The 26,141-nt window shown below is 38.0% G+C and overlaps 1 protein-coding gene across 1 annotated transcript; it reads right to left on the reverse strand.

Moving 5' to 3' along the window:
* Window positions 1–687: 687 nt before the first annotated feature.
* On the reverse strand, window positions 688–24,142 carry YWHAB (tyrosine 3-monooxygenase/tryptophan 5-monooxygenase activation protein beta). The gene is made up of 6 exons (XM_063458912.1): window positions 23,993–24,142; window positions 13,412–13,713; window positions 4,741–4,864; window positions 3,977–4,140; window positions 3,564–3,659; window positions 688–2,348 (listed from the first exon to the last, which is right to left on the reverse strand). The coding sequence occupies exons 2-6, from the start codon at window positions 13,703–13,705 to the stop codon at window positions 2,292–2,294; spliced, it is 735 nt and encodes a 244-aa protein (XP_063314982.1). The 5' UTR covers window positions 13,706–13,713; window positions 23,993–24,142; the 3' UTR covers window positions 688–2,291.
* Between the last annotated feature and the right edge of the window lie 1,999 nt (window positions 24,143–26,141).

A 26,141-nucleotide genomic window follows, 5' to 3' on the forward strand; every position in this document is an offset into this window, starting at 1 on the left:
ACTTTGTCTTTATCAAACTTCTAATGCATGAATAATTGTCTCTTCCCTTCCTTCTATGCTGCCCCTGACAATGCAACTATCCTAGTTATAAAAAAAAAAAAAAAAAAAAAAAAAAAAAAAAGTAGTAGTATTTACATTGCAACCTATGATCACCTTCAGTGGCTGTATCCAAGACCGTACTACAGAGGCTTCATCTGTTCCTGAAATCTTATATCAATGCTGATTAGCTCAGCAATTGCAGCAAATTTGCTAGAGCCCCTAAATGCTTCCCTACAGATGAGATTTAGATGGGCTCTGATCGTCAGTATTGATTTTAGCCAGAGAAAGAGCGGCAGAGAGATCAGCGAACCAGGGGACTAAAGATGAGCAAAACTTAATTTATGTAGCCCTTATCCTATATAATGTAGATAACACTAAAACCCCTTGGTTCCTGTGCATCCAACCCATCTGGTTACAAATACATGTCTGTTAGTCCACCCACTGTACAGTGCTGCAGAATTTGTGGGTCTTAAGAATATAACCATGAATTCCTACAGTTATTTTATAAACACTAGAGTGTTCTTTTAACCATGCCCATTATGGTTAGAAAATGGATACAATAAACACATATAGTTGGAAAACATAAATTATACTTATTGCCAGGCATCATAGCTTGGAATGCACACATTAAGAGAATGCAATCAACACTGAACTGATAACATTGTTTATTTATTTTGCTCTTGAATTCTTAACATGTTCCTGATTATTCTGTGCAGGGTGAAACTAGAACTGTTGAAAATACATACACAAATTTGAGTACATCAATAACCAGTTTTTTTTTTGTCTTTGCTTTTTTTTGCTAGACTATTTTCACAACCACGTGTGTGCTAGGTAATAAAACCAACACAGAAGCAAACTTTAGGCAGAATACTGGTCAGTTAAAAACAAAGCAAAATAGAGCTACCAGATATACAGACAGGCTCAGTTCCACATTCACTACTGCATTTATCAAGCGCAAGTCTTAACTGCACGGTTTTGTTCGACTTGGGAAATTTGAAAATCAGTGCATGAATTTTGCTATGAAGCAGACAGATGGACAGACACCTAGAAAAGATACAGCCACGTGGAATGGTAAAAAGGGGAATGATGTGGTTAAATTGGGACAGTGATTACAAACAGAATACAGTACAGCACTGTTAAATACAATTTACCAATTGTTATTTTAGGTACTGCCAAAGTACTATATAGAACACATTGCTGAATAACTTAATGTTCCAATATCACCAATAATGATTAAGGAGTCGTTAGAGGAACATAAAAATTGCATTGCAGAGAATTTATATATTGGAAGCGTTCAACCTAAGTGGGTTGTGCAAATCGGTTTCAACAGAATAGTAGGATCAGGAAGGGCAAGCAGAACAACGTGTAATTTGAATTAAAAAATGAAATGTAAACAGTTAAAATACTGTGAAAACATATCCCCAAAAGATCAGATTTCTCATATATTTAACAACTTCTTTGTAACCGTTATAAATACCAGAGGGGGTTTGCAAAAGGGTGTATGCCCCAAAGAATACGTGTCTATAAATGGACAACATAACTACACTGGCAAAAAGTTAGATATTATTGTACAGTGTATTCTGTACAAGCCCCTGATTTTGTAAAAATTAAAGTGGCATGTGTGAGCATTAAACCAGGTTGAAAACTCTACACTGAGTCAATACTCAAAAACAAGACTTGATTGTATTCAGCTTTACAAACTAGGAAATGTATATATGTAGCAATCAAAAAGTTTCCTTACTACAGAAATATGCCCAAAACATTATGGTACAAATCCAACTGATCCAAAGTTTCACAGTACGGTGGCCAACATTCTGTAAAACAGATTCAGAAGAACTGCACTGTTTAAAATAGGTAGGTTGTCTGTGAGAACATATTTCTATTATAATGTTAGTGACAAAAGCTCATAATCACAGTGTTCAGTAAACACACACCAAAAAAAAAAAAAAACACAACCACCCAAGGACATAATTACAAATTTAAATTGCCTCATAATAAACTGAGATACATTTTTAATGCCATTATATACTTAGAATGTATTACTCTATTTGAGTAACTATTAGCCATTTTTTCCTTAATCCACATTGTTCTGCTACACAGAGGTTGTGAAAGTCAATGTATTTTTTTCTTTTACTTGTCGCACAAAAACATATGTGTCTACAATACAGAGTGACTGAAATAATAAAAACACAAATTAAAAAAAAAAATTGAAAAAAAAAAGAAAAAAAAAGGGAAAAACTGAAGCATGGCAGTTAGTTGTCTCCCTCTACATTATCAGCCTCTTCTCCCTGGTTTTCTGAGGTCCATAACTGCAAGAAAAGAGAAATGTACTAGTTAATGTTATGGTGCCAATTACCATGCACACATTATGCAAGTGGTTTTGAAATAACACTTTATGCCTTTTTATCCTTCGATTTACAATTTTTTGGCTACCCATGATAAATTAAAATAAATAATAAAAAAGGAGCGTTTTCCTAGTAGGATTACAAACAAGAAAAAGTTGTTTACAAAATTCAACAGATGGCAGAAAACATTTAACCCCTTCAGGACGAAGTCAATAGTACACGTTCTGATCAAAACAAAATGTAAACAAAAACTGGAATTTGCTCTATGTCTGGCCAGCCGTAATTCACCTCTTTCATATTAAGTGCACCCACACTACTTATATATCATTTTATTCAGGAGAGACAGGGCTTTCATTTCTCATTTACTATTCGTATATGAAACAATTTATTATGAAAAAAATAAATAAATAAATTGTAGTTCCGCCTGACATTTTAGCTGTAAATGTCATAATACGGTTAGCTTTTACTGCAATAAAATGCACATATCTGTATTCAGCAAAGTCTCACGAGTACAACAATAACCCCCATTAACAGGTTTAATGGTATTTTGGAAAGTCAAATATAGCACATTCCGTTTTTTTTGTTTTTTTCACATTGAAATTTGCCAGATTAGTAATTTTACATTTGAGACTGTGTGGTAGCCCATGAATGAGAATTACCCCCATGATGGCATGCCATTTGCAAAAGTAGACAATGCAAGGTATTGCAAATGGGGTATATGTCCAGTCTTTTTTTAGTAGCCTCTTAGTCAGAAACACTGGCCAAAGTAGGCGGTCATTTGTTTTTGTGTGAAAAAAGCAAAACACTAATATTTGAAAGACAAACATACACACACACTTAATTTATTTTACATGTTTAATATTTCTTTTTACACTACCCACCAGCAGGGGGACTGTGACAGTCCAGACAGTCTCCCTGCTGGCAGATCCACAGCCAGCTATTGTCGCCATGCGATTGCTCTTTGAGAGCGATCACATGACCCCCGGGGGCATCATTTGCCAGGGGAGGGCTGCCTGGCAGTCCTCCCGAAGAGGATTGCGGTGGAGGTAAGTACCGCAGAGCCACAACGGCTTTAAAGCCCATTATAATGTGGATGGCATAGACCGCCGTAACGGCGTTAAGGGTTATGATTTGTAAAACTCGGCCTAGCGGTTTTGAAATGTGAAAGTATTTACTTACTGTAAGATTGTCCCTTAGTAGCTGCATGATAAGAGTGCTGTCTTTGTAAGACTCCTCATTCAGTGTGTCCAGCTCAGCTATTGCTTCATCAAATGCCTGTATTTACAGAAACATTCCAAATATGTTATTGAAGAAGCAGGTTTAGCACTTCAATCAAAATAGGAAATGTATTACATTAAACTGTAAATTGCTGCTTGCACAAATACCAATACAAATAAAGTATTAAGAAAACATCTATACCAAGAGTGTTATCAATACACATTTTATGCATATCAAGAAAAAAAAAAAAAAAACACCCACACACAACACTTTTCCATGGAGATACAGCTCCTCCCTCCACCACCCCAAAAAGGTATAAAACAAATGTGGTAGGCTTATAGCTGAAGAAAACAATAAAAATACAATAGACTTACTGCTTTTGCTAGACTGCATGCTTTCTCAGGTGAATTGAGAATTTCATAGTAAAACACTGAGAAGTTTAGAGCCAATCCAAGTCGAATGGGGTGTGTTGGCTGCATCTCGGTCTTGCTAATTTCAAAAGCTTCCTGGTAAGATTGTTGAGAGCAAGCTACAGTTTCTAAAAATAAATTATATGCACTAATTAGAAAGGCATGTATTTCTCATTTGTGGTACGTGGATTGGCAGGCAGGGCCTTTTAACAGTATTTGAACACCCCCTTCCCCATCGCTTGCTCTATATCATCCCTTACATTCATAATGGTTTCTTTTTTTTTGCTCTCATCTGTTCATCCAATGCAGATGCAATTCTCTGTTCTATACATAGGAAACACTAGGCACCAATACAACTTTAGCTTAATTAAGCAGTTTTGTCAAATAGCTTGTCCCTGCCACTGAGAGGTTAAATGATAGTTTCTGTCTATACAGTCTTAGCCACACCTAAAAAAACAAAAAACCCACTAGACATTTTGTTTACCGTGTTTTAGATGGGGTGGAGCTCACCTAATAGTTAAGCCCAATAGGACAGGTCTAATGTTAAAACAATATATATATATATATATATATATATATATATATATATATATATATATATATATATATATATATTTTTTTTTTTTTTTTTAAATAAGGGCTGAAGTAACACTTAAAATGTATAATAATGGCTCAATAATTTGTTCTCCCTAAACTCCAAATTCAGTTCACAAATTCAAAATACCAACCTGGCTTTTTTTCACCAGATGCGACTTCTGAAAGGTACCGATAATAATCTCCTTTCATTTTCAAGTAGAAAACCTTGCTTTCCGGTGGTGTGGCACATGCAATCAAGTATTTATCCAGAAGACCCTTAAAAAAAATAAAAAAAGTTAAAACATTTAAATGAATTTAGAAGTCAAGATCATATGTCTCTTTCAAATACAATATGCTGTTGAACTTTTAATGGAAGGCAACACTCCGGCTCCCCCGCCCCCCTTTTTTTTCTGATCACTCTTGAACTTTGTTCTCTTATTAGAAATAAAAAAAAGGCTTTGCAATTATAAACATTATAGCTACATAGCTGAAAAGAGACTTGCGTCCATCAAGTTCAGACTTCCTCACATGTTTTTGCTGTTGATCAAAAAGAAGGCAAAAAACAGTCTGAAGCACTTCCAATTTTGCAACAAACTAGGAAAAAATTCCTTCTTGACCCCAAAATAGCAGTCAGATGTCTCCTTGGATCAAGCAGCCTTTACCCCACTAATTAGAAACTATATCCCTGTATGCTATGTTTTTGCAAGTATTTATCCAACTGCTGTTTAAATGTCTGTATGGAGTCAGATAAAACCACCTCACGTCATCTGAATAAAGAATAAATGAGAATTACAATATCAAATTTATGTTTTATATAAAATTTTATGGGGACATGAAAACCTGACATATCTGCTGCGAAAATTAGAAAAAAAATTAAAATAAGCATATTTCTGTTGTGATAGGTTTGATATCCGAAACAGGCAAAAAGCCGGTGCAACATCACTGAGTTTTATTCTTGAGCCTCAGTAGTTTCCTTTTGTATAATGTCCAAATCCCTATGCACATTTAAATAAGTGGAGATTTTTAGTATCACTCCAGTATCCACCCAGGTATAGGGGCTTATGTGTACTATGGTCGTTGCAGTCGCCAAGGAGTAGTGGGTGTTTGAGTGCAGGAATTAATTTTGTGTTTGCTTTTGAATTACACAGCCATGTTACAATGCTGCCTCCCAACCCATGTGTTCCTGATTAGGGGTTAATATGTATGTATGGGGTTTAGACAAATATACAATTTCTGTCTCAGAGATTTTATTTATCTGAAGCTGAAAGCAGCAAGGTGAATTGTTGGTGTAGGACTCCCCTAAGAGGTTTGCCTAGACATGGCAGGTGAGCTTACACTCAGGTGGCCACTGGAATGATACTAAAAACCTCCAGTTATTTAAATGTGCATAGGGATTTGGGATAGTGCGCAAGTAATGCTTTTGTTTTTTATTGTATGTATTGGGGCTGAAGTGTACTATAGTCATTGCTGCTGCTCAGAAGTAGCGAGAGTTTGACTTTATTTGTATATTTGTTTAATGTGCCTTATGATGCGTAAATACTGCATAGCAAGATATTTAATAAAAAATAAAAATAATTTTGAAATTCCATACAAAAGGAAATTGCTACCAAATTACCATATACAAAGATTTTTTTTAGCTCAACTATTTTATTGACAGATCTCAATGAACTTGTTTTAGTGCACAGACCAAGACCCTTTTTTGGACAATTTAAAATATTTGCAATTTTGTGAATCACACTAATCACCAAAACAACTAACTCAATGAAGGGATTTAATTAGGATCCTTGCAGTCTCACTGCTCAATTCTCCGCCAATCACTTTGTTAATGCAGCCCTAGTCCCACCTCTTCTATTTGTAGCCTTTCTGCAGATATCATATAAAGAAGTCCAATTATAAAAATGCCTTTATTACAATGTGTTGAATTTAAAATGTCTTGACTGCTACTCTGCTAATAGCTTATGTATGTTAACAGAGCACAATATCTTAAGTAAAACACGCTGTATTGGGGGGGAAAAAAAAAAAATCACATAGGCTATGTGAGTCACAGCCAGGGGAGGTGTGGCTATAAACAAAAATGATTTAACTCCTTAACCCATGAAGGACTGGGTCAATTGTACATGTTCTGAGCATAAACAAATTGCAAACAAATACTGGAATTTGCGCTATATGTCTGTAATTCACTTCTTTCATATAAAGTGCAGCCATACTTACAGATTTTATTTATGAAAAAATAGGGCTTTAATTTCCAATTAACTTAATATATGAAACAATTTAATATGAATAAAATCTTTAAAAAGTGTGAGAAATCAAGATTAATTTTTTTCTTTAGTTCTGCGTGGTATTTTAACAGTGAATATCATAATACTGTTATCTTTTACTGCAATAAAATACATATTTGTATTCAGTGATGTCTCATGAATACAACACTACCCCCCACCTCCCCCCCCCCCATTAACAGATTCATAGTGTTTTGGAAAGTAACAGGGTCAAATATAGCATGTTCCCCTTTTCAGTTTATACACATTGAAATTTGACAAATTTGTTATGTTGTCTTTGAGACTGTATCGTAACCCAGGAATGAAAATTACTCCCATGATGGCACGCCATTTGCTAAAGTAGACAACTCAGAGTATTCAATATGGTGTATGTCCAGTAGTTTTTAGTAGCCACTTAGTCACAAACACTGGCCACAGTTAGCGTTTAAATTTGTGTGTGAAAAATGCAAGAAAACATTTGAACGCTAACTTTGGCCAGTGTTTGTGACTAAGTGGCTACTAAAAAAGACTGAACATACCCCCATTTGTAATACCTTGGGTTGTCTTCTTATGCAAATAGTATGCCATCATTGGTGTAATTTTTATTCCTGGGCTTCCACATGGTCTCAAATGCAACAACCAATCTGGCAAATTTCTATGAAAAAAACTAAAATGGGCAAACCTTATATTTGATCCTGTAACTTTCAAAAACACTATAAAACCTCATTAAGGGGTTAATGGCACAGAACAGAGGAGTACGTCTGGAGGAACGTTACATATATTCAAAAACTGCTACATTAAGGCAGGGCTCGACAAATCCCAGGCGCCAGGTCGCCATGGCGACCAGGAAATGTCACTTGGCGCTTGAGATTTGTGAGCCGGTTCAGCCCCTGAGGTGACCGGCTGACTGAGAGCAGAGGTGGGCAGTCTGCTCACTGAGGACTGAGGGGGCGGCTGAGTTGAGGGAGAGAGGTTACCGGCTTATTGAGAGCTAAGGTAGGGAGGCGGGCGGTCTATTGCTGTGGCAAGGGAGCTGTAATCTCCCTGTTTTGCCCCCTTGCGCGCCTTGTAGTCATGCTGGGTTATGACATCAATCAGGCCCCTGGCTCACTTAAAGGGAAACTCCAGTGCCAGAAAAACGATCCGTTTTTCTGGCACTGGAGGGTCCCTCTCCCTCCCACCCACCAATCCCCGGTTACTGAAGGGGTGAAAACCCCTTCAGTCACTTAACTGGGACTGCGGCGATGTCCCTCGCCGCTGTCTCCGCCTCCGCGACGCTCCTCCTAATGATTACGTCGGCCGGTGGGCGAGACTAATCTCGCTCACCGGCCGAGGAGACCTAATGCGCATGCGCGGAAATGCCGCGCATGCGCATTACGTCTCCCCATAGGAAAGCATTGAAAAATCATTTCAATGCTTTCCTATGGGGTTTTGAGCGACGCTGGAGGTCCTCACACAGCGTGAGGACGTCCAGCGACGCTCTAGCACAGGAAACCTGTGCTAGAACCCAGAAAGTGACCTCTAGTGGCTGTCTAATAGACAGCCACTAGAGGTGGAGTTAACCCTGCAATGTAAATATTGCAGTTTATGAAAAACTGCAATAATTACACTTGCAGGGTTAAGGGTAGTGGGAGTTGGCACCCAGACCACTCCAATGAGCAGAAGTGGTCTGGGTGCCTGGAGTGTCCCTTTAACAGAGTGCAAGAGGGAGCAGAGCAGTGAGATGACAGCAGCCCCACTGGACCCCAAGCCTATCCACTGCAGCTCTCCAAAGGTGGAGACTTGGTGGATTTACATTCAAATAAAAAAAATAAAAAGTAGTTATTTGAGAGTGCGTGTGTGTTTGTGTCGGTTAATGACTGTGTTCCCTCCAATCACATGGGAAAGATTTACTTACCATTTTTCCCACGCCGTGGCTGGCCCCACCTCCATGGCGGAGATCAATCTTGACGATCTCAGCCAATCCAATGCTTCCCCATAGGAAAGCATTTGGAAACTATTGCGCATGCACGGCAAAATGCCAATGCACCCCTATAGGGAACATTAAAATACATACTGCACAGTGTGACGCACTGAACCAGAAAGCACCTCTAGAGGCAGTCTCAACACTGTAAACACTGCCTTTTGTCTGAAAACTCAGGTTTACATTGAAAAGCATTCAGGGACAGGCTTTAGACTTCAGAACAACTACATTAAGCTATAGTGGTTCCTGTAACTAATGTGTCCCTTTAAGAATTGTATTTGTGGCGTTGATTTCTCTGGCTTCTAACTTTTATAGTTGGCTCCTAGACTCAGCAAATTTGTCAAGCCCTGCATTAAGGTAAAGTTATTTTGGTGCTTATAGTATCCTTTTAACATTTGTCTGAAATCATGCCTGTTAAGAATGACAATAGTGGCCCTCTAGAGAAAAAAAAAGGCTAAAGGTAAGAATTCAAGAGTAAAAATCCAATGTGTACACAAAGAGCCTTTTATAGCCAACAGGTAACTTAATTTCAACAGTTTTTCTTTTTCATCTGGTTGCCACACAGCACTGAATAATATGTATAGAATATACATTGTACCCATCATGGTATCAACCTTTACTCCATGATGGTGGAAACTAGGTAACTTTTTTTAAAATCATGTTTGACACTTGCTCTATACACCCCCCACAAAAAATAAATAAAAAATTGGGGTCAGAACCTAAACAGCAACATATATTCATTTTTAAGATGAATCTGTTTCTTTAATGGGACACTAGCCACCAGCAGCACTATAGCTTAATGTAGTGATTCTGGTGTCTATAGCCTGTTCAGAGAAAAGGCTGTGTATATATTTCTGCCTAGTAAGCCCTCTTTTGGCAGTCACTCAGACGGGTGCTTCCCATTAGGGCTGAAGAGTGTGCAGCACTGTTGTCATCCTGCGTCTCCACACCCTGAATGGAGACACTGAACATTCCTCAGAGATGCACCGATTTCATGAATCTCTATGAGGAGATGCGGATTGTTGCCATTTTAATTCGCATGTGCAATAGTCTCCCAATGACTCCTATGGGAAAGCATCAGGATTTCCTGAGATCATCAATCCTAATGACCGTCAATGGGGCCAGCACCGGCATTGAAAATAAGGTGTTTTTAAATGGTGATTTTATCACTAAAGGGTCAAAAATACACATTTGTATTCCTGACTCTATAGTTACATAGCTGAAAAGAGACTTGCGTCCATTAAGTTGCGCCTTCCAAATTTTTTTTTTGCTGTTGATAGTGTTTAACTATTTACGAGGTGGGCCCCCTTTTATTCACAATTTATTCCCTCAATGTGCTGATAATCTCAGCCAAGGAGGCAGAGCCAAATGCCATCCTGGCCCATCTGCATTTCCAAAATCCTCTTGTGGAGACACTAAACGTCAGTGCTGCACACTGTGCAGCATGAAGCACCTCTATTAGCCATCTAAGGAGTGGCCACTGGAGGTGTCCCTAAGGAGCAACGTAAACAGTCTTTTTCTCAGAAAAGGCAGTGTTTACATTCAAAAGCCTGCAGGGACTGACTATACTCACCAGAGTAACTACATTAATCTGTAGTGGTACTGGTGACTAAATCCCACTTTCCTCCACAGTTCTTTAATTGGTGGGATTTCATAGATATTTAAATTGTCCCTGTGCTCTTATGCACTATGCAGGAGCCTCTTGGCTCGATAGCCTTCAATGCCATGTACAGTAGAGATCCCTGGTTTTAGTCCAGCAACAGTACTTAACCCCTTAAGACCGCAGCCAAATGTACAAGTTGTGATCCAAAAAAAACGTAAACAAAACCTGGCATTTGCGCTACATGTCTGTCCAACCGTAATTCACCTCTTTCATATTAAATGCACCCACACTTATTATATATCATTTTATTCAGGGGAAACAGGGCTTTCGTTTAACATCAAATATTTAGGTATGGAACATAATTTAATATGAAAAAAATATTACAAAAATTAGAGAAAATAAGATTTTTTTAAATTTTTTTAGTTCTACGTGACATTCTAACTGTCAATGTCATAATACTGTTTGCTTTTACTGCAATAAAATACACATATTTGTATTCAGCGATGTCTCACATGTAAAACAGTACCCCCTATGTACAGGTTTTATGGTGTTTTGGGAAGTTACAGGGTCAAATATAGCATGTTACATATTTCAGTTTTTTCACATTGAAATTCGCCAGATTGGTTACGTTGCCTTTGAGACCATATGGTAGCCCAGAAATAAGAATTACCCCCATGATGGCATACCATTTGCAAAAGTAGACAACCCAAGGTATTGCAAATGGAGTATGTCCAGTCTTTTTTAGTAGCCACTTGGTCACAAACACTGGCCAAAGTTAGTGTTAATATTTGAAAATGCAAAAAACTAATTTGAACGCAAATTTTGGCCAGTGTTTGTGACTAAGTGGCTACTAAAAAAAAAAAAAAAAAAAACATACCCTATTTGCAATACCCTGGGTTGTCTACTATTGCAAATGGTATGCCATCATGGAGATAATTTTCATTCCTGGGCTCACATTTTTTAATGTGAAAAAACTGAAACGCAAACCTTATATTTGACTAACTTTTGAAAACACCATAAAACCTGTACATGAGGGGTACTGTTATACTCAGGAGACTTCGCTGAACACAAATATTAGTGTTTCAAAACAGTAAAACGTATCACAACAATTATATCGTCAGTGTAAGTGCCATTTGTGTGTGAAAAATGCAAAAAAATGTCACTGTCACTGACGATATCGTCGTTGTAATATATTTTACTGTTTTGAAACACTAATATTTGTGTTCAGCGAAGTCTTCCGAGTAAAACAGTACCCCCCATGTACAGGTTTTATGGTGTCTTGGAAAGTTACAGGGTTAAATATAGTGCTAGCAAATTAAATTCCCTATGGTTTCAGCATGGGTTGTCAGGCAGGTCCCGCTAATTGTAATTAATAAAATGACCTAATTATGTAAAATTATTACATAAATATATGCGTAGAATTATTATATATATATATATATATGTGTGCATATATATGTATATAATTTTTTTATTATTTTTATTTATATATAGGTATATATTTAGTGATATATACGTATCTACTTATGTATATAGATATATATATTATTTCGTTCTACATGTATTTTGATATCTATATCTCTCTCTCTCTCTATATATATATATATATATATATATATATATATATATATATATATATATATATATTAATTTTAAAATACAGTTAGAACGAAATTACGCATGTTTATATATTTATTTTGTATTATATTTTTTTTATGTATTTATATATTTATTTATTTTTATTATAATATAAATATATATATAATAAAAATTATATATATATTTAATCAATATCATTGTACGTGTATTTTGATATTAATATATATATATATATAATTATGTATATATTAATATTAAAATACATGTAGACAGTGTATGTATATTTATGTGTATATGTGTATATATATACTTAGATCATATATATAATAAATATATATATGATCTAAGTATATATAATCTTATTTTTACACTGTTTTAACTGATTTTATTTGAATTTCAGACAGCAGGGGGAGTACCTGTCATTACAGGCACTCCCCCTGCTGGCACTGCCTTGGACGGCTATGCCGTCCATGTGATCGCGGGGTCCACGCAAGGACCTCGCGATCACATGGCCCTGGGGGGCTGAAGAGGACGGAGGGGGACTCCCTGGGCTCCCAGGTAAGTCCCCCATACCGCGATCGCCGGCGTGGGATCGCCGGCGACCGGGTAAGTACATAAGATCGCAGGACGTTCTATGCCGCCCTGCGGATTTTAGAGCCATCTAAATAAGGACTGCATAGAACGTCCTGCGTTCTTAAGGGGTTAAAAAAAAACAAAAAAAAAAAAACAAGATTTTATTAGTGAGCAGTATTCAACACAATTTAGTTGGAACACAGCATTGGCTAAAGCTAAGAATTCAAGAATAAAAATCCAACGTGTAACTTAATTTCAACAGTTTGTTTCTTTTTCATCTGGTTGCCACACAACACTGGATTCTATGTATAAAATATACATGGTACCGATCATGGTTGCAACATTTGCTCCATGATGGTGGAAACTTGGTAAACTTCCATTTTTATTTATTTAAATCATGTTTCACACTTGCTCTGTACACCTTTCGCTTTAGGAATTTAAATGTGGTTTGTTTCTTTTGAAAAAGTCCCTCTTTTTTAGGACTAAAATGTTGCTGTCTTGGTGCTAATAAACACTTTATTTAGACCTTTAACCCCTTAAGGACACATGACATGCGTGACATGTCATGATTCCCTTTTATTCCAGAAGTTTGGTCCTTAAGGGGTTAAAGAGCTGTGAGTACCAGAACAGCTTTGACTTCAAAAGCACACACGGAAAAAGAGAAAATAATTTGTAAAATCCCATTAAAATATAAAGACAGGTTTACAATTTTTGCCCCTGGTTCAGAGATTCCCTAACTGAATGGAACCAATTTAGTAACTCTCCAATGACTGAGCACTCTACGCTGGGTAAAAGAAAGTTTAAAAGGTTACAAAATAAATATATATTACCAGAACATCCATGCAGATATCATACAGCTCTGCCTCGATTTTTTCACGGTATTCTTTTGCCATCTGTTGCTTCTTCTCATTGCCCTCTGTTTTTTGTTCAATACTAGAAATCACACGCCAGGAAGAGCGGCGGGCACCAACCACATTTTTGTAGGCAACAGAGAGCAGGTTCCTTTCTTCATTACTTAGTTCTCCTCCTTGCTCTGTCACGGCCTTCATTGCGGCAGCCATATCATCATAACGCTCAGCCTGTTCTGACAGTTTGGCCTTCTGAATTAATTCAGCCTTGTCCATAGTGAATCCTGAAAGATAATGAAAGTAATCATGGTGTATGAAACGCATTTACATACAAGCATTAGACCCGATACAAGATCTTGAACACAGAGTGAAGTGTAGCTTGTGGGACATATTTTGCAAGTAGCTACTAAGTAACACAAGATATATAACAAGCAAGGTACGGTTCAGATTTCTGTTTAATTTACAAATAAAGATCTTTACCACTGTAAAAAAAACACAGGAATGGCATGAACTTTATTTAAAAAAAAAAAAAATGGATGTGACGTTTGAAGTGCTTGAACTTGCCTCTGTTTCACTCAAATGCCACTAAGACTATAGCTTGATGTGCTGGCTTCATCCACAAAAACAACCTATGCTTTTTATTCCCTCCGACAACAAATATATACATGTAAATACTGGACATGAGCTGTAAACCATCTGCTGTGATTTTGACATCCACCTTTGTTTTGACTATTCAAAGCAACCAAAAGGGCAATGGAAAGGTCAGTCAAACTTTTACAGCCACTGTATGGCAAATCATACTTGTACGTATAGTCCTGCTTTGCAAGCCAACATACAGTGCTCAAAAAGTAGCAACCAAAATGGCAATGGAAAGGTCAGTCAAACTTTTACAGCCACTGTATTGCAAACCACACTTGTACGTATGGTCCTGCTTTGCAAGCCAACATATAGTGCTGAAAAAGTAATCTTTAATTATAGCCAGCCTCCTACAACCTGTCAATTTCTCAGACTCCTCTATGCCAAAAATTGACAGACAAGAACAAGAGAGATCTCCTAGAGGCAAGTCCTGCTTCTCTCCAGGCATCGCAACCACAGCACTTCTTGTTATATAGGGAGTATAGGAACAGTTTGATGTCACTCTGTTCCGATGTCGATATGCTGGCAGTGACACCGGTGTGTGCGTCATGCAGGAGGTATGCTTGGGGAAGTGTCTCGAAATGTAAACATTGACTGAGCCGACCAGTATTGGGTATTACAATAGTTTAATGCTCACAAACCTGCAGATATACCAGTGCTGTATTAGAGGGGACATAAGTTAAAATGGACACTATATGCACTGAAATAACTTTAGCTTAATGAAGCAGTTTAAGTGTATAGATCATGTCCATGCACTTTCAGTTTCCTGCTATTAAGTAATTAAATAACTTTTGTATTTGCTTATGCAGCCCTAGTCAGACCTTCCTGGCTGTGACCCCATGAAAAAACATGATATCGTTTTCATTCCAATATGAACTTTCTTTTTAAGTTTTTATCTTCTGCTCTGTAAATAGAACTTTAATTACACACAGGTGGATCCTGCAGAATCCAGAAGGCTGTTAACAGAGCAGGAGATAAACAAAATGTGCAATAAAGGAAGCCTAAATATTAGATCTCTCTTTACAAGAAGTGTTTAGGAAGGCAGGGACTTCTGAACCACCTACCTACCTGCTCTTTTCGTGTGAAATGCAGGGAGACGGATCAGTGATGATCCTCTTCACAGTGTAAAAAAAAAAAAATTAAAGTTAAAATTAAAGTTAAATCCCACCCCCTTTTTCCCCTGCTCTAATAAAATTAATCCCTTCCCTGCCAATTGATCACAGACTACAGTGATCAATTGGCAGGGACTACATTTTGTGATCTGATAATTTAATTTAAGTTAATAAAAATTTTAAAAGTGTAAAAGAAATTTTAAGAAAGTTTTAAAAAGTACGGTAAAACATTTTTAATAAGTAAACAAAAGTTTAAAAACAAGTTTTAAAAAGTAAAAAAAAGTAAAAATACATAAAAAAAATGCTCATTACCACTACACCTGAAACATACTAGCAAAAAAAGATCCAAGGTTCAAAATATACCTTTTGAAATACCCCGGGTTGTGTTCTTAACTAGTTTTTTTTTGTGGGGTAGTATGAATAACCAACCAGCTAATGAAACATGGACACTACGTAAAACTGAGTTAGAAAAAAACGGAATGGCTGTGTCTCAAATGTGCCCCTTCATATCCACATATACCTGGCAAAGATACATACGGGATATTGCTGTACTCAGACGGCATAGCTGAGCAACATATGTATTATACAGTCGTAGCACACAAGGTTTGCAAAATATACTGTGCAAACTCAGTGTGTATCAAAAAGGCAGAAAATTTTTTACCACTACACTTTGTACAAGCTAGCGGAAAAATGATCCCACACTAGGTCTTTTGAAACACCCAGGGATGTCGGCTTTAAGACATGGTATGCCTTTATAGTGTAGCTGGAATATGTAGCCTGCTCAAGTGCTCCAAAACGGGACAAGGAAGCATCAAAAACCCTCCATGAAAATTCACACTTAAAACCTAAACTTGTCACGTCTCTTTTACAGCACTGTAACTTCACAAAACAGTGTCTAGGTCATACATTGGGCATATTTTTTTTACTCAGAAGATGAAACTGAGCATAATTTAGGGGATTTTATGACAATGGTACATATCATGATAAGAAATACTCAGCAAAAATGCAACATGTATGTAAAAAATGCTCCCCCCCACACAAAAAGAGAAATTGGTAAACAAATGGTGACAAGTTAAGGCACAATATACGCCATATGATATACCCCTGGGTGTCTGCTTTATCAACTGGAAGCCCTTTGTGAGGTTACTTGAATACTCACACTGATATAAACACCCCAAAATAAGACACAGGCTTGTCAAATCCATCTATCAAAATTCTAACTATAGAAACAGAAATAGCCTCGTCTCTTATATGGCATTGTAGCATCACAGAATAGTGCCAAACGGTATACAATGGGGGTATCGTTATACTCAGCAGATGTAGCTGAATACAATATGGGGTTCTGTGCAGGAATAGCACACACCAGCTTTACAAAAACCTTGTTATATGTGTATATGCCAAAAATAGAGAATAAAACACAATTTTACTCAAATATTTAGCAGAGACTGGCAATAAAATGGCCTCGTAAAAAGGGTCAAAATAACCTGTGATGTCTACTTCATATAAATATATACTTTTGTATGGCAATTTTGTTTTCTGTGATGGCTACTAAACCTATAAGACAAACATGCCAACGTCTAAAATTTTTCCAAACTGAAATTACATTTTAGTCCTTTTATTTTGTGACCTGTAACTTTCAAAATAAGCTGGAATCCTATACATATTATGTACTCTATAAATTAGGACACATAAATTTATTTATTTTGAATTACTTTTTATAAGCTGGACATATAATGCACAATTTATTTATGCCAAAACTGAAAAAAAAAACGGTTTCTCATTTTATTTTATTTTTTATAATGAGAATTTATCTATGTATGTGTCACATCAAATTAACCCCTTAAGGACGGTGGGTGTTCTATGCCGTCCTTAGGGAACCGGCTCTAAACGCCAGAGAGCGGCATAGAACACCCTAACCGACCTTTCTACTTACCCGGTCGCCAGCGATCACACGGAGCCCAGGGAGTCCCCCCTCCGTCCTCTTCGGTCCCCCTGGACCACTAAGTCACAAACACTGGTCAAAATTGGCGTTCAAATTAGTTTTTTGCATTTTTCATACACAAACAAATATTAACACTAACTTTGGCCAGTGTTTGTGACCAAGTGGCTACTAAACAAGACAGTACATATCATATTTGCAATACCTTGGGTTGTGTACTATTGCAAATTCCTAAGCTTCCTTACGGTCTCAAAGGCAACGTAACCAATCTGGCGAATTTTAATGTTGAAAAACTGAAACAAGTCATATATATTTGACTCTGACTTTTGAAAATACCATAAAACCTGTACATGAGGGGTACTGTATTACCCAGGAGACTTCGCTGAACACAAATATTAGTGTTTCAAAACCGTAAAACGTATCACAACAATATTGTCAGTGTTCGTGCCATTTGTGTGTGACAAATTTTAAAAAAACTTCCCTTTCACTGATGATAGCATCGTAGTACATTTAACCATTTTGAAACAATAATATTTATGCTCAGCGAAGTCTCCAGAGTAAAACAATACCCCCCGTGTAAATGTTTTTTGGTGTATTGGAAAGTTACAGGGTTAAATAGAGTGCTAGCAATTTAAATTCTCTGGACTTTCTGCCTGGGTTATCAGGCAGGTCCCGCAAATTGTAATTAATAAAATCACTTAATTATGTAAAAATATTACATAAATATATATACACATATATTTATGTAAATAGATATATATAGTTCTAAATGTATTTTGAGGAGATATATATATATAAAATTCAAATAGAATGGCTGCACTCACGGGTATATTCCAGTTAAAATATAACTTTTAATGAGGTTGCATAAAAATCGACGTTTCAGTCCATCATGTGGACTTTCATCAGGATAGTCCTGATGAAAGTCCACATGATGGACTGAAACGTTGATTTTTATGCAACCTCATTAAAAGTTATATTTTAACTGGAATATACCCGTGAGTGCAGCCATTCTATTTGAATTTTGGATATCTTTAGCCCTGGTAATGCACCCGGTTTTTGCAAGGATTAAAGGACAGCTTTTGTGTGCAAGGTACTATATATTTTTATTTATATTATATTTTTATTATATATATATTAGATATAGATATATATATCAAAATATAGTTAGAACGAAATTACACATTTATTTTTTTAATTATTTTTCATTTTTAAAGGGAAACTCCAGTGCCAGGAAAACGTCCCTCTCCCTCCCCCTCCCACCCCCGGTTACTGAAGGGGTGAAAACCCCTTCAGTCACTTACCTGAGGCAGCGGCGATGTCCCTCGACGCTCCTCCTGTCCATTGCGTCGGCCGGTGGGCGAGACTGATCCCGCCCACCGGCCGAGGAGACCTAATGCGCATGCGCATTACGTCTCCCCATAGGAAAGCATTGAAAAATCATTTCAATGCTTTCCTATGGGGTTTTGAGCGACGCTGGAGGTCCTCACACAGCGTGAGGACGTCCAGCGACGCTCTAGCACAGGAAACCTGTGCTAGAACCCAGAAAGTGACCTCTAGTGGCTGTCTAATAGACAGCCACTAGAGGTGGAATTAACCCTGAAAGGTAATTATTGCAGTTCATGAAAAACTGCAATAATTACACTTGCAGGGTTAAGAGTAGTGGGAGTTGGCACCCAGACCACTCCAATGAGCTGAAGTGGTCTGGGTGCCTGGAGTGTCCCTTTAAAGTATTTATATATTTAATTTATATCATTCTACGTGTATTTTGATATTAATATATATAAATTAATATTAAAATACACACTATATATATATATATACATAAACACACACACACACATACATATACATACACATATATATATATATATATATATATATATACACACACACATATACACATATATACATACACATATATATATATATATATATACACACACATATACACATATATACATACACACATATACACATATATACATACACACATATACACATATATACATACACACATATACACATATACACATATATATATACACATATAAACATATGGGCTGCACTCACTGTCTTCCATATAAAGTTTCCTTTATTCCATACAACAAATCAACAGATCGACGTTTCGGTCCTCTCTGGGACCTTTCTCAAGATCAAATGGCATAGTGATCTTGAGAAAGGATCTGTTGATTTGTTCTATGGAATTAAGGAAACTTTATATGGAAGACCGTGAGTGCAGCCCATATGTTCATTTATTTTGGATCAGCAAATCCCAGGACTGGCACCTGGTATATATATATATATATATATATATATATATATATATATACACAAAAAATGGAATAGTCCATGCACTCTTGCTCAAAAGATAAATAGTATAAATGTTACTTGCCGGGTGCCACTTCCCATGGGGTTGTAGATAGAATCAAACCAGGAATAATTGGGTTGCACTCACGGACTTGGATAAAAAGTTATAAATTTATTCCATAAATTGATGCAAAATCGACGTTTCGGTCCTCTCAGGGACCTTCCTCAGGATCAAATGACATTTGATCCTGAGGAAGGTCCCTGAGAGGACCGAAACGTCGATTTTGCATCAATTTATGGAATAAATTTATAACTTTTTATCCAAGTCCGTGAGTGCAACCCAATTATTCCTGGTTTGATTTTATATATATATATATATATATATATATATATATATATATATATATATATATATATATATATATATATATATATATATATATATTTTAAACATTTATATTAAACTTTATTTCAGGCAGCAGGGTGACTACCTTTCATTCCAGGCACTCCCCCTAAATGGCACTGCTATGGACAGCTATTTGTTCCATGTGATCGTGAGGTTCTCACCAGGCAAGTCCCCCCCCCATCACAATCGCCAGCGAGCATGTAAGTCCTCGAGAACGTACTATGCCGCCCGCCAGCGTTTAGAGCAGTGTCCTCAAGGACGGCATAGTATGTCCGCCGTCCTTAACCCCTTAAGGACACAGGTCATGATTCCCTTTTATTCCCGAAGTTTGGTCCTTAAGGGGTTAAGGGGTTAATAGTCACTAAAATCTCAACTTTATTGAGGGTCTTTATTTAATCCTTTACTGCAGTAAATTGTTTGACATAGGACCGCATTCAGATTTACACTGCTTAGTGAAAAGCTCTTATAAGTCTCCTTATTGATTGCTGGATTTGTGGTAATGAATGTCGGACCACTGAAAACAAAGGAGAGCTGCCCTCTCCTCTATGATGGAGTCTATGAACACAGTTGCTTACAACTGTATAGATTTTAAAAGGGCTGCCCTTTTTCCCATCTAACATTAAAGCGTTCTGTCATAATTCTAGTTCACAGCCTCCCTATAGCCACCCCAACCAACTCAGGCCCTGGGACTGGTTCCACCAGGTCTTCTCTCACGGTGCCGCCGCCTGTGTTCCCAAAATGGCAGCACCAGAAATTCTACACTCTGCTTTTCTTTGGGCGTGTGCCGAAGGTCACCAATGGACCAGTGTAGACTCATGATTGCACAAGAGTTAACACGCCCTTGCCAGCCACTCCCGAAATTGACAATGCAGGAAGAAGCCAAATGCAGTTGAGCTTCACTAAAACTCCCTTATTCACATACTACATAAGGAAAAATAGTCCCAACCTTTCCTTAGGTATAAAAAAAAGAAATAAAAAAAGGGGAGGTTACATAGGCTGGAAAGAAACATGCTTCCATCAAGTTCAGCCTCTCACATCTGTTTTTGCTGGTGATCCAAAAGAAGACAAAACACAAGAACCCTCCTAATTTCACATCAAACTAGGAAAAACAGAAGAGCAGTCAGAACTCTTATTGGATCATGACAGGACAGATTCGCATTAAAGGAGGATATTGTGCGAGTCCCTTCCACACAAACAGAGGAGGCACACTTGAGAGGTTGAGAGAATGTGGAGTGCACAGACTGCATTACTAAACTGAACAAGGTTATCAAACTGATAGTCTTAGTATACAACCATGTTATTCATTAGCTGCAACCTATACTATAAACCATTGCTAGAAATCACAGTCCAGAATGGGATGTGGTTGACAATCTAAGATTTGATGAAGACCACATGGAGTGCTTGAAACTTTATTACTCTGATTGCAATTATATTGCATTCTTTTTCCTATCACTGCATCAAAGTATTCATTTTTGAAAGAGAAGAGGGGAAAAAAATATATATCTATCTCAATGTAGTTATAGGGCTCTCAACTTGTGGAATAATTTCCTGGTCTTGAAGATTATGCCTGCTGCTGCACTTACCTGGCCAATTACTTTAAATACATGTATTTTCTCCTTTATTTTGCATAATTATATATAAAACCCAATTCAAAATTGTGGGATACTACCTCCATACAAAAGGAATGTGATATCACTGCAAATAATGTAGGAAGGACTAGTTATCGGTGTTCATGTCTAAGATCAATCACTTAATAAGCAGCTATTTATTTTTGAAGACTAAAGGAACACAAACATGTATTCCTGACCCTATATAGTGTTTAAAAAAAACCACCTGGCCCCCCTGAATATAGTAAAAGCTTACATTTATTCCAATCTGCTACTGTTGGCTCTGCCTCCTTGGCTAACATCATAAGTCCTGAGCTGAGCCAATCACAATGCTTTCGAGTTGGATTGGCTGAGATTGCCAAGGAGGCAGACACAAGCCAAACACGGCTCTGGCCAATTAGCATCTCCTCATAGCGATGAATTGAATCAATGCACCTCTATGAGGAAAGTTCAGTTTCTCTATGCTGAGGGTGGAGACACTGAATGTCACAGAACTGCCCCAGGAAGCACCTCTAGTAGCCATATGAGGAGGAGCCACTGGAGGTATCCCTAGGCTGCAATGTAAACACTTTTTTTTAAGAGACTGTTTATTGCAAAAAGCCTGAAGGGACTTATTATACTCACTAGAACAAATACAATAAGGGGTAGTTGTTCTGGTGACTATAGTGTGTCTTTAAGGCTTTATATTAAAACAGAAGTTTACATTTCTGTTATTAGGCGTATAGATCCCAGGATTAATCTGATTGCCATTCTGGGGTCAAGAAGGAATTTTTTTGTAAATTGGTTTTATTTTGCCTTCTTTTGGATCAACGGCAAAATACTAAATGTGGGGAAGGCTAAACTTGGACACGTCTCTTTTCAGCCTATGTAACTATGTGCTATGTCAATTTTCGAGGTTTGAATTTGAGGAAATGTGTTAAATAAATTACATAAAACTGCTGAAAATAAGTGTATTAAAGGGACACATATACAACTACAGCTTTATGTGTTTGCTCTGATGAGTATAGTCAGTCCCTGCAGGCCTTTTGCTGCAATTTCAGAGACCTTCATAGCGCTTTAAGGTACATTTTCTATTTAATGAGAGGGGCGGGGGTGCTTTTCACACTATAGTGTCAAGAATACACCTTTGTATTTTTGACCCTATAGCCCCTTAAGAGGACAACTTCTGAAAAAAAAAAAAGGGAATCATGTCCTTAAGGGGATAGGGTTCCTTCAGGAGTATGCTAGTTTGACATGCAGGCCAAATTACTGGACAAGCCACAGTTTTCAATAATATCATTAGATCTGCATATTTTATAAATATGCAGAAATTAGGTTTGTTTACCAGAAGAGCATCCATATGCCAATTATACTCGCATGTTATTTATTTCAAAAAATTAACCTACAATTTAGAAACTAATAAAAGGTTGACCGTCGTGCAGCTCTGGCCAAAATAATAATAATAAAAAAAGTGTGATTTAATTTTCTAAGTTGTCATTTTGCTTTTCAACCCGTCCATAATTAAAACGTTGCTCATCTCTGTGTGACATGTCACCATTCTGAAATAAGCTCAATTTGCTTTAGCACATTTTTCAAGGTTTATGTAACACATGGTACATACTTGAAACAATACCTTTTCGAGACATGATCTCACCACAAATGTGTGCAGCAGGACTGTTTTAAAAAGATAAAAGCACCCTCTTCATTGTCCTCATGAAATATTCATATTAAGAGATGGGAGTCTAAATAGAGAGGTGCTCTGCTGTGTGGCAAGGCCTGTTACAGTTCCTATACATCATAATGCGGTTTAAATGCAGTGTGATAGGAATCTGGGTTTCTCTAAGAAGCATCAGGACACATACCGAGGATACAAGGTGATGCACATGCAGCTTAGCCTCACACATGGCCAATCCAAGCCCCACTCCTCCATTCATCAGCACAGTAATGCGAATTAAACGTGAAATGGGGCAGTAATTGACCTACATAAAAGCTCCCCAGCCATGCATATAGGGCAGGGATGGCCAACACCGTCACCGTGGATGGTACCATGGCTCGTGATGCACCCTGGGAAATGTAGTTCTGAAACACCTACAGGTGCCAAGGTTAACAGTCTCTTATCTGAGAAAACCTAGTCCGCCATAGCTGCAGTGCAATAAACCGTGGAGCCGGCCATTACACTGGCATGTCGCTCTCAGGGCTGTGGTGCCGATTATAATCTGCTCGCTGACGGCAGTGTAGATGGATGGCGATGTGATTATAACACGGTCTCTGTCGCCCTGCACGGAGGACATTTGAGGCCTGTAATGCTGGAGAGATATGGGGGAGGGGGTTGGGCTCGGTGGTTGAGGATCCATCGCACGATGTCAGGTAGATAGATCGCCGTTAAGACGGGCGTGGGATCCTATGCTAACGGTTCGGAGCCGAGGCCGCACGGCTGGGATCCCCGCCCTTGCCAAGCACAAGCCCCAGGTGGCCTTGCAGCCAAGCGGCCACGGACTGTCTAACAGCACACCGCCCGCCCACACCGGCCTCGCTGTCCTTCTCCACTGACCGACGTGCCGTGCCGGCCATCCTCACCTGAAATAGCCGCGATCCGACGATGACTCTTGAGATTAAAGATTCGGGCAAGCTCTGCTTCCTCACTGCCCCCTCTCCTGCGGATTCACTGCGCCGTTCGACTTCCGTTCTAGCCGCCACTTCCGCTTCCCTCAAGCCCCGCCCACCTCCTCAGCTTGTTAGAAGTGGGACCTAATGGCTTCCCTCCAAGGGAAAGGATGAGGAGAAGGAGGGGGGGAGGGAGACGGTGACCTCAGTTTCACCATGGCAACCAGGAGGTGACGTCAGCGAGCTGGACAGGGGAGCGGCTCTTGAGGCTGAGGGGGTGGGGAGGCAGCATGACTGGGCGGGAACCACAGACAAGTGTCAGCCTGTGGGCAGAGTCCTCACTGCCCAACAGCCAGCTTGGTAGAAAGGCTCTATTATACTGGGAGGGGATGCTTCCACAGGCCCATGTGATTGTATATCCATCTCTAGTGAATGGTTATAGTAAGAGGGTAGGGCTGCTGTTAAACACTAAAACATGTCAATCTTTAACAGGGCTGCTCACTATACTAGATATTACATTCTGATTAGCTAGCACTACACAGGGTGACATGATTACTGTGTAAAATAGTACATAAAAGGCAGCAGCAGCTACAAGGATAGGAATTCCTCAGGCTTAAAAAAACAATTTCCTAATATCTAAAACAAAGCCGATATATGAGCCAGAAGAAGAGTACAGAAGCAATTGTAGATCAAAAATACCAGGTAGATATTGAATATTGAAGAAGCATATGAAAAAGAAAAAAGATCATAGCATAATACTGTATGGATATGTATATATCTCAATAATAAAGTACAGTAGTGACCTCTCAATACCCCTTCTTTAGGCCTGCGGTAATTGTCCACGTTCTGAATTCAAGCTATAGGTTTGTTTCACCGTAATTTAACGGTTTCTCTTCACGTACAGAAGGGGCTTTCATTTGATGTGACATACACATATAGAACAATTACACAAAAACATAAAATAAATGTTTTTTTTCTTCACAGGTTTGGCAATTATAATGTGTGCATATTTAGTGCAGCTTACGAAAAGTAATTCTAAATTAATTAATTTATTTGTCCTGATTTACACAGTATATAATAAGTCTGATTTTTAATACATATAGAACAAGGTTTTTTGTAATGTGTATTTCATAAACCTCATGTATGCTACTACTGTGAAAAAAAACAAAAGAAGAAAATAACCATGAGATCAATAGGACCAGATATGGCCAAATGTCAGTTCGGATAGTACCAGGCTTTTCTGGGCATGAACCCTAATAATATTAACCAGCAAACAAGAGGGCGATCCCCTGGAAAAGATTTCCAATTTTGAAGAGAAAAATACCACACTAAAACATTTTTTACACTAAATCAGTATAGATGTACAATAGGAATAGGTACAAAATTGACGCAAAACAGTGTGAAACAATGTATCAAAACAGTGTGAAACAATGTATCAAAACAGTGTGAAACTGATACCGGAGAAACTGACGGAAGCAAAGCACAGAGAGATGGACACAGGTTTCTTCAGGAAGGAAGAGATTCTTTATTGGATCACCGATCGGGACTCAGAGGGACTAGTGTCACCAAAATACAGCAAGTTCTGAGCCCCGGACAATAGTGCAGGCTCCTTATATAGGCACATAACTCCTCCCATATTAAGCTCCACCCGCACATTCTCTTGACCAATCAATACAAAATAAGAATTAACTTCCTGCTTGACCGCATGGCCTGTCCAGCACAATGGAGGAGGGGAATACTATATCCTGTATTCTTGCACATGCTCCGTACACTACTGATCGTATCTTGCCTCGTGCAACCAACTGATCGATACGTCAGCATATGCACGTACACATGCCACGTGGTAATCTCGGCCTACTAAATTTATTTTTACCGAGATTCCACCACATTCCCCCCTTTGATGCCTCTTGATATTTCACAATTACTTGAGGCATCACTTAACCTTGGTTTGCATACACCGCAAGTTACCTTGAACCAGACCAGACTTATCTTATGATGTGAATCTTCAACACTCATCTTCCTGCATTGGTTCTCCCTGATCTAGAGCCTTATATTTATAAATTGCCATTATCTGTGCAGCAGCCTTCCTCTCTGCTATATTTTCTATCAGGCTTTGCACAGA

The sequence above is a fragment of the Pelobates fuscus genome, chromosome 6 (genome assembly GCF_036172605.1).
Source record: "Pelobates fuscus isolate aPelFus1 chromosome 6, aPelFus1.pri, whole genome shotgun sequence".
Lineage (NCBI taxonomy): Eukaryota > Metazoa > Chordata > Amphibia > Anura > Pelobatidae > Pelobates > Pelobates fuscus.

Bases quoted from the DNA above. Each gene is read 5' to 3' on its own strand.
- YWHAB (XM_063458912.1), bottom strand. From the start codon at position 13,705: ATGGACAAGGCTGAATTAATTCAGAAGGCCAAACTGTCAGAACAGGCT. The intron at 4,141-4,740 runs GTTGGTATTTTG...ATTTATTTTTAG, and splicing joins ATCTGGTGAAAAAAAGCCAG to AAACTGTAGCTTGCTCTCAA. The intron at 2,349-3,563 runs GTAAGTAAATAC...CTTTTCTTGCAG, and splicing joins TACTAAGGGACAATCTTACA to TTATGGACCTCAGAAAACCA.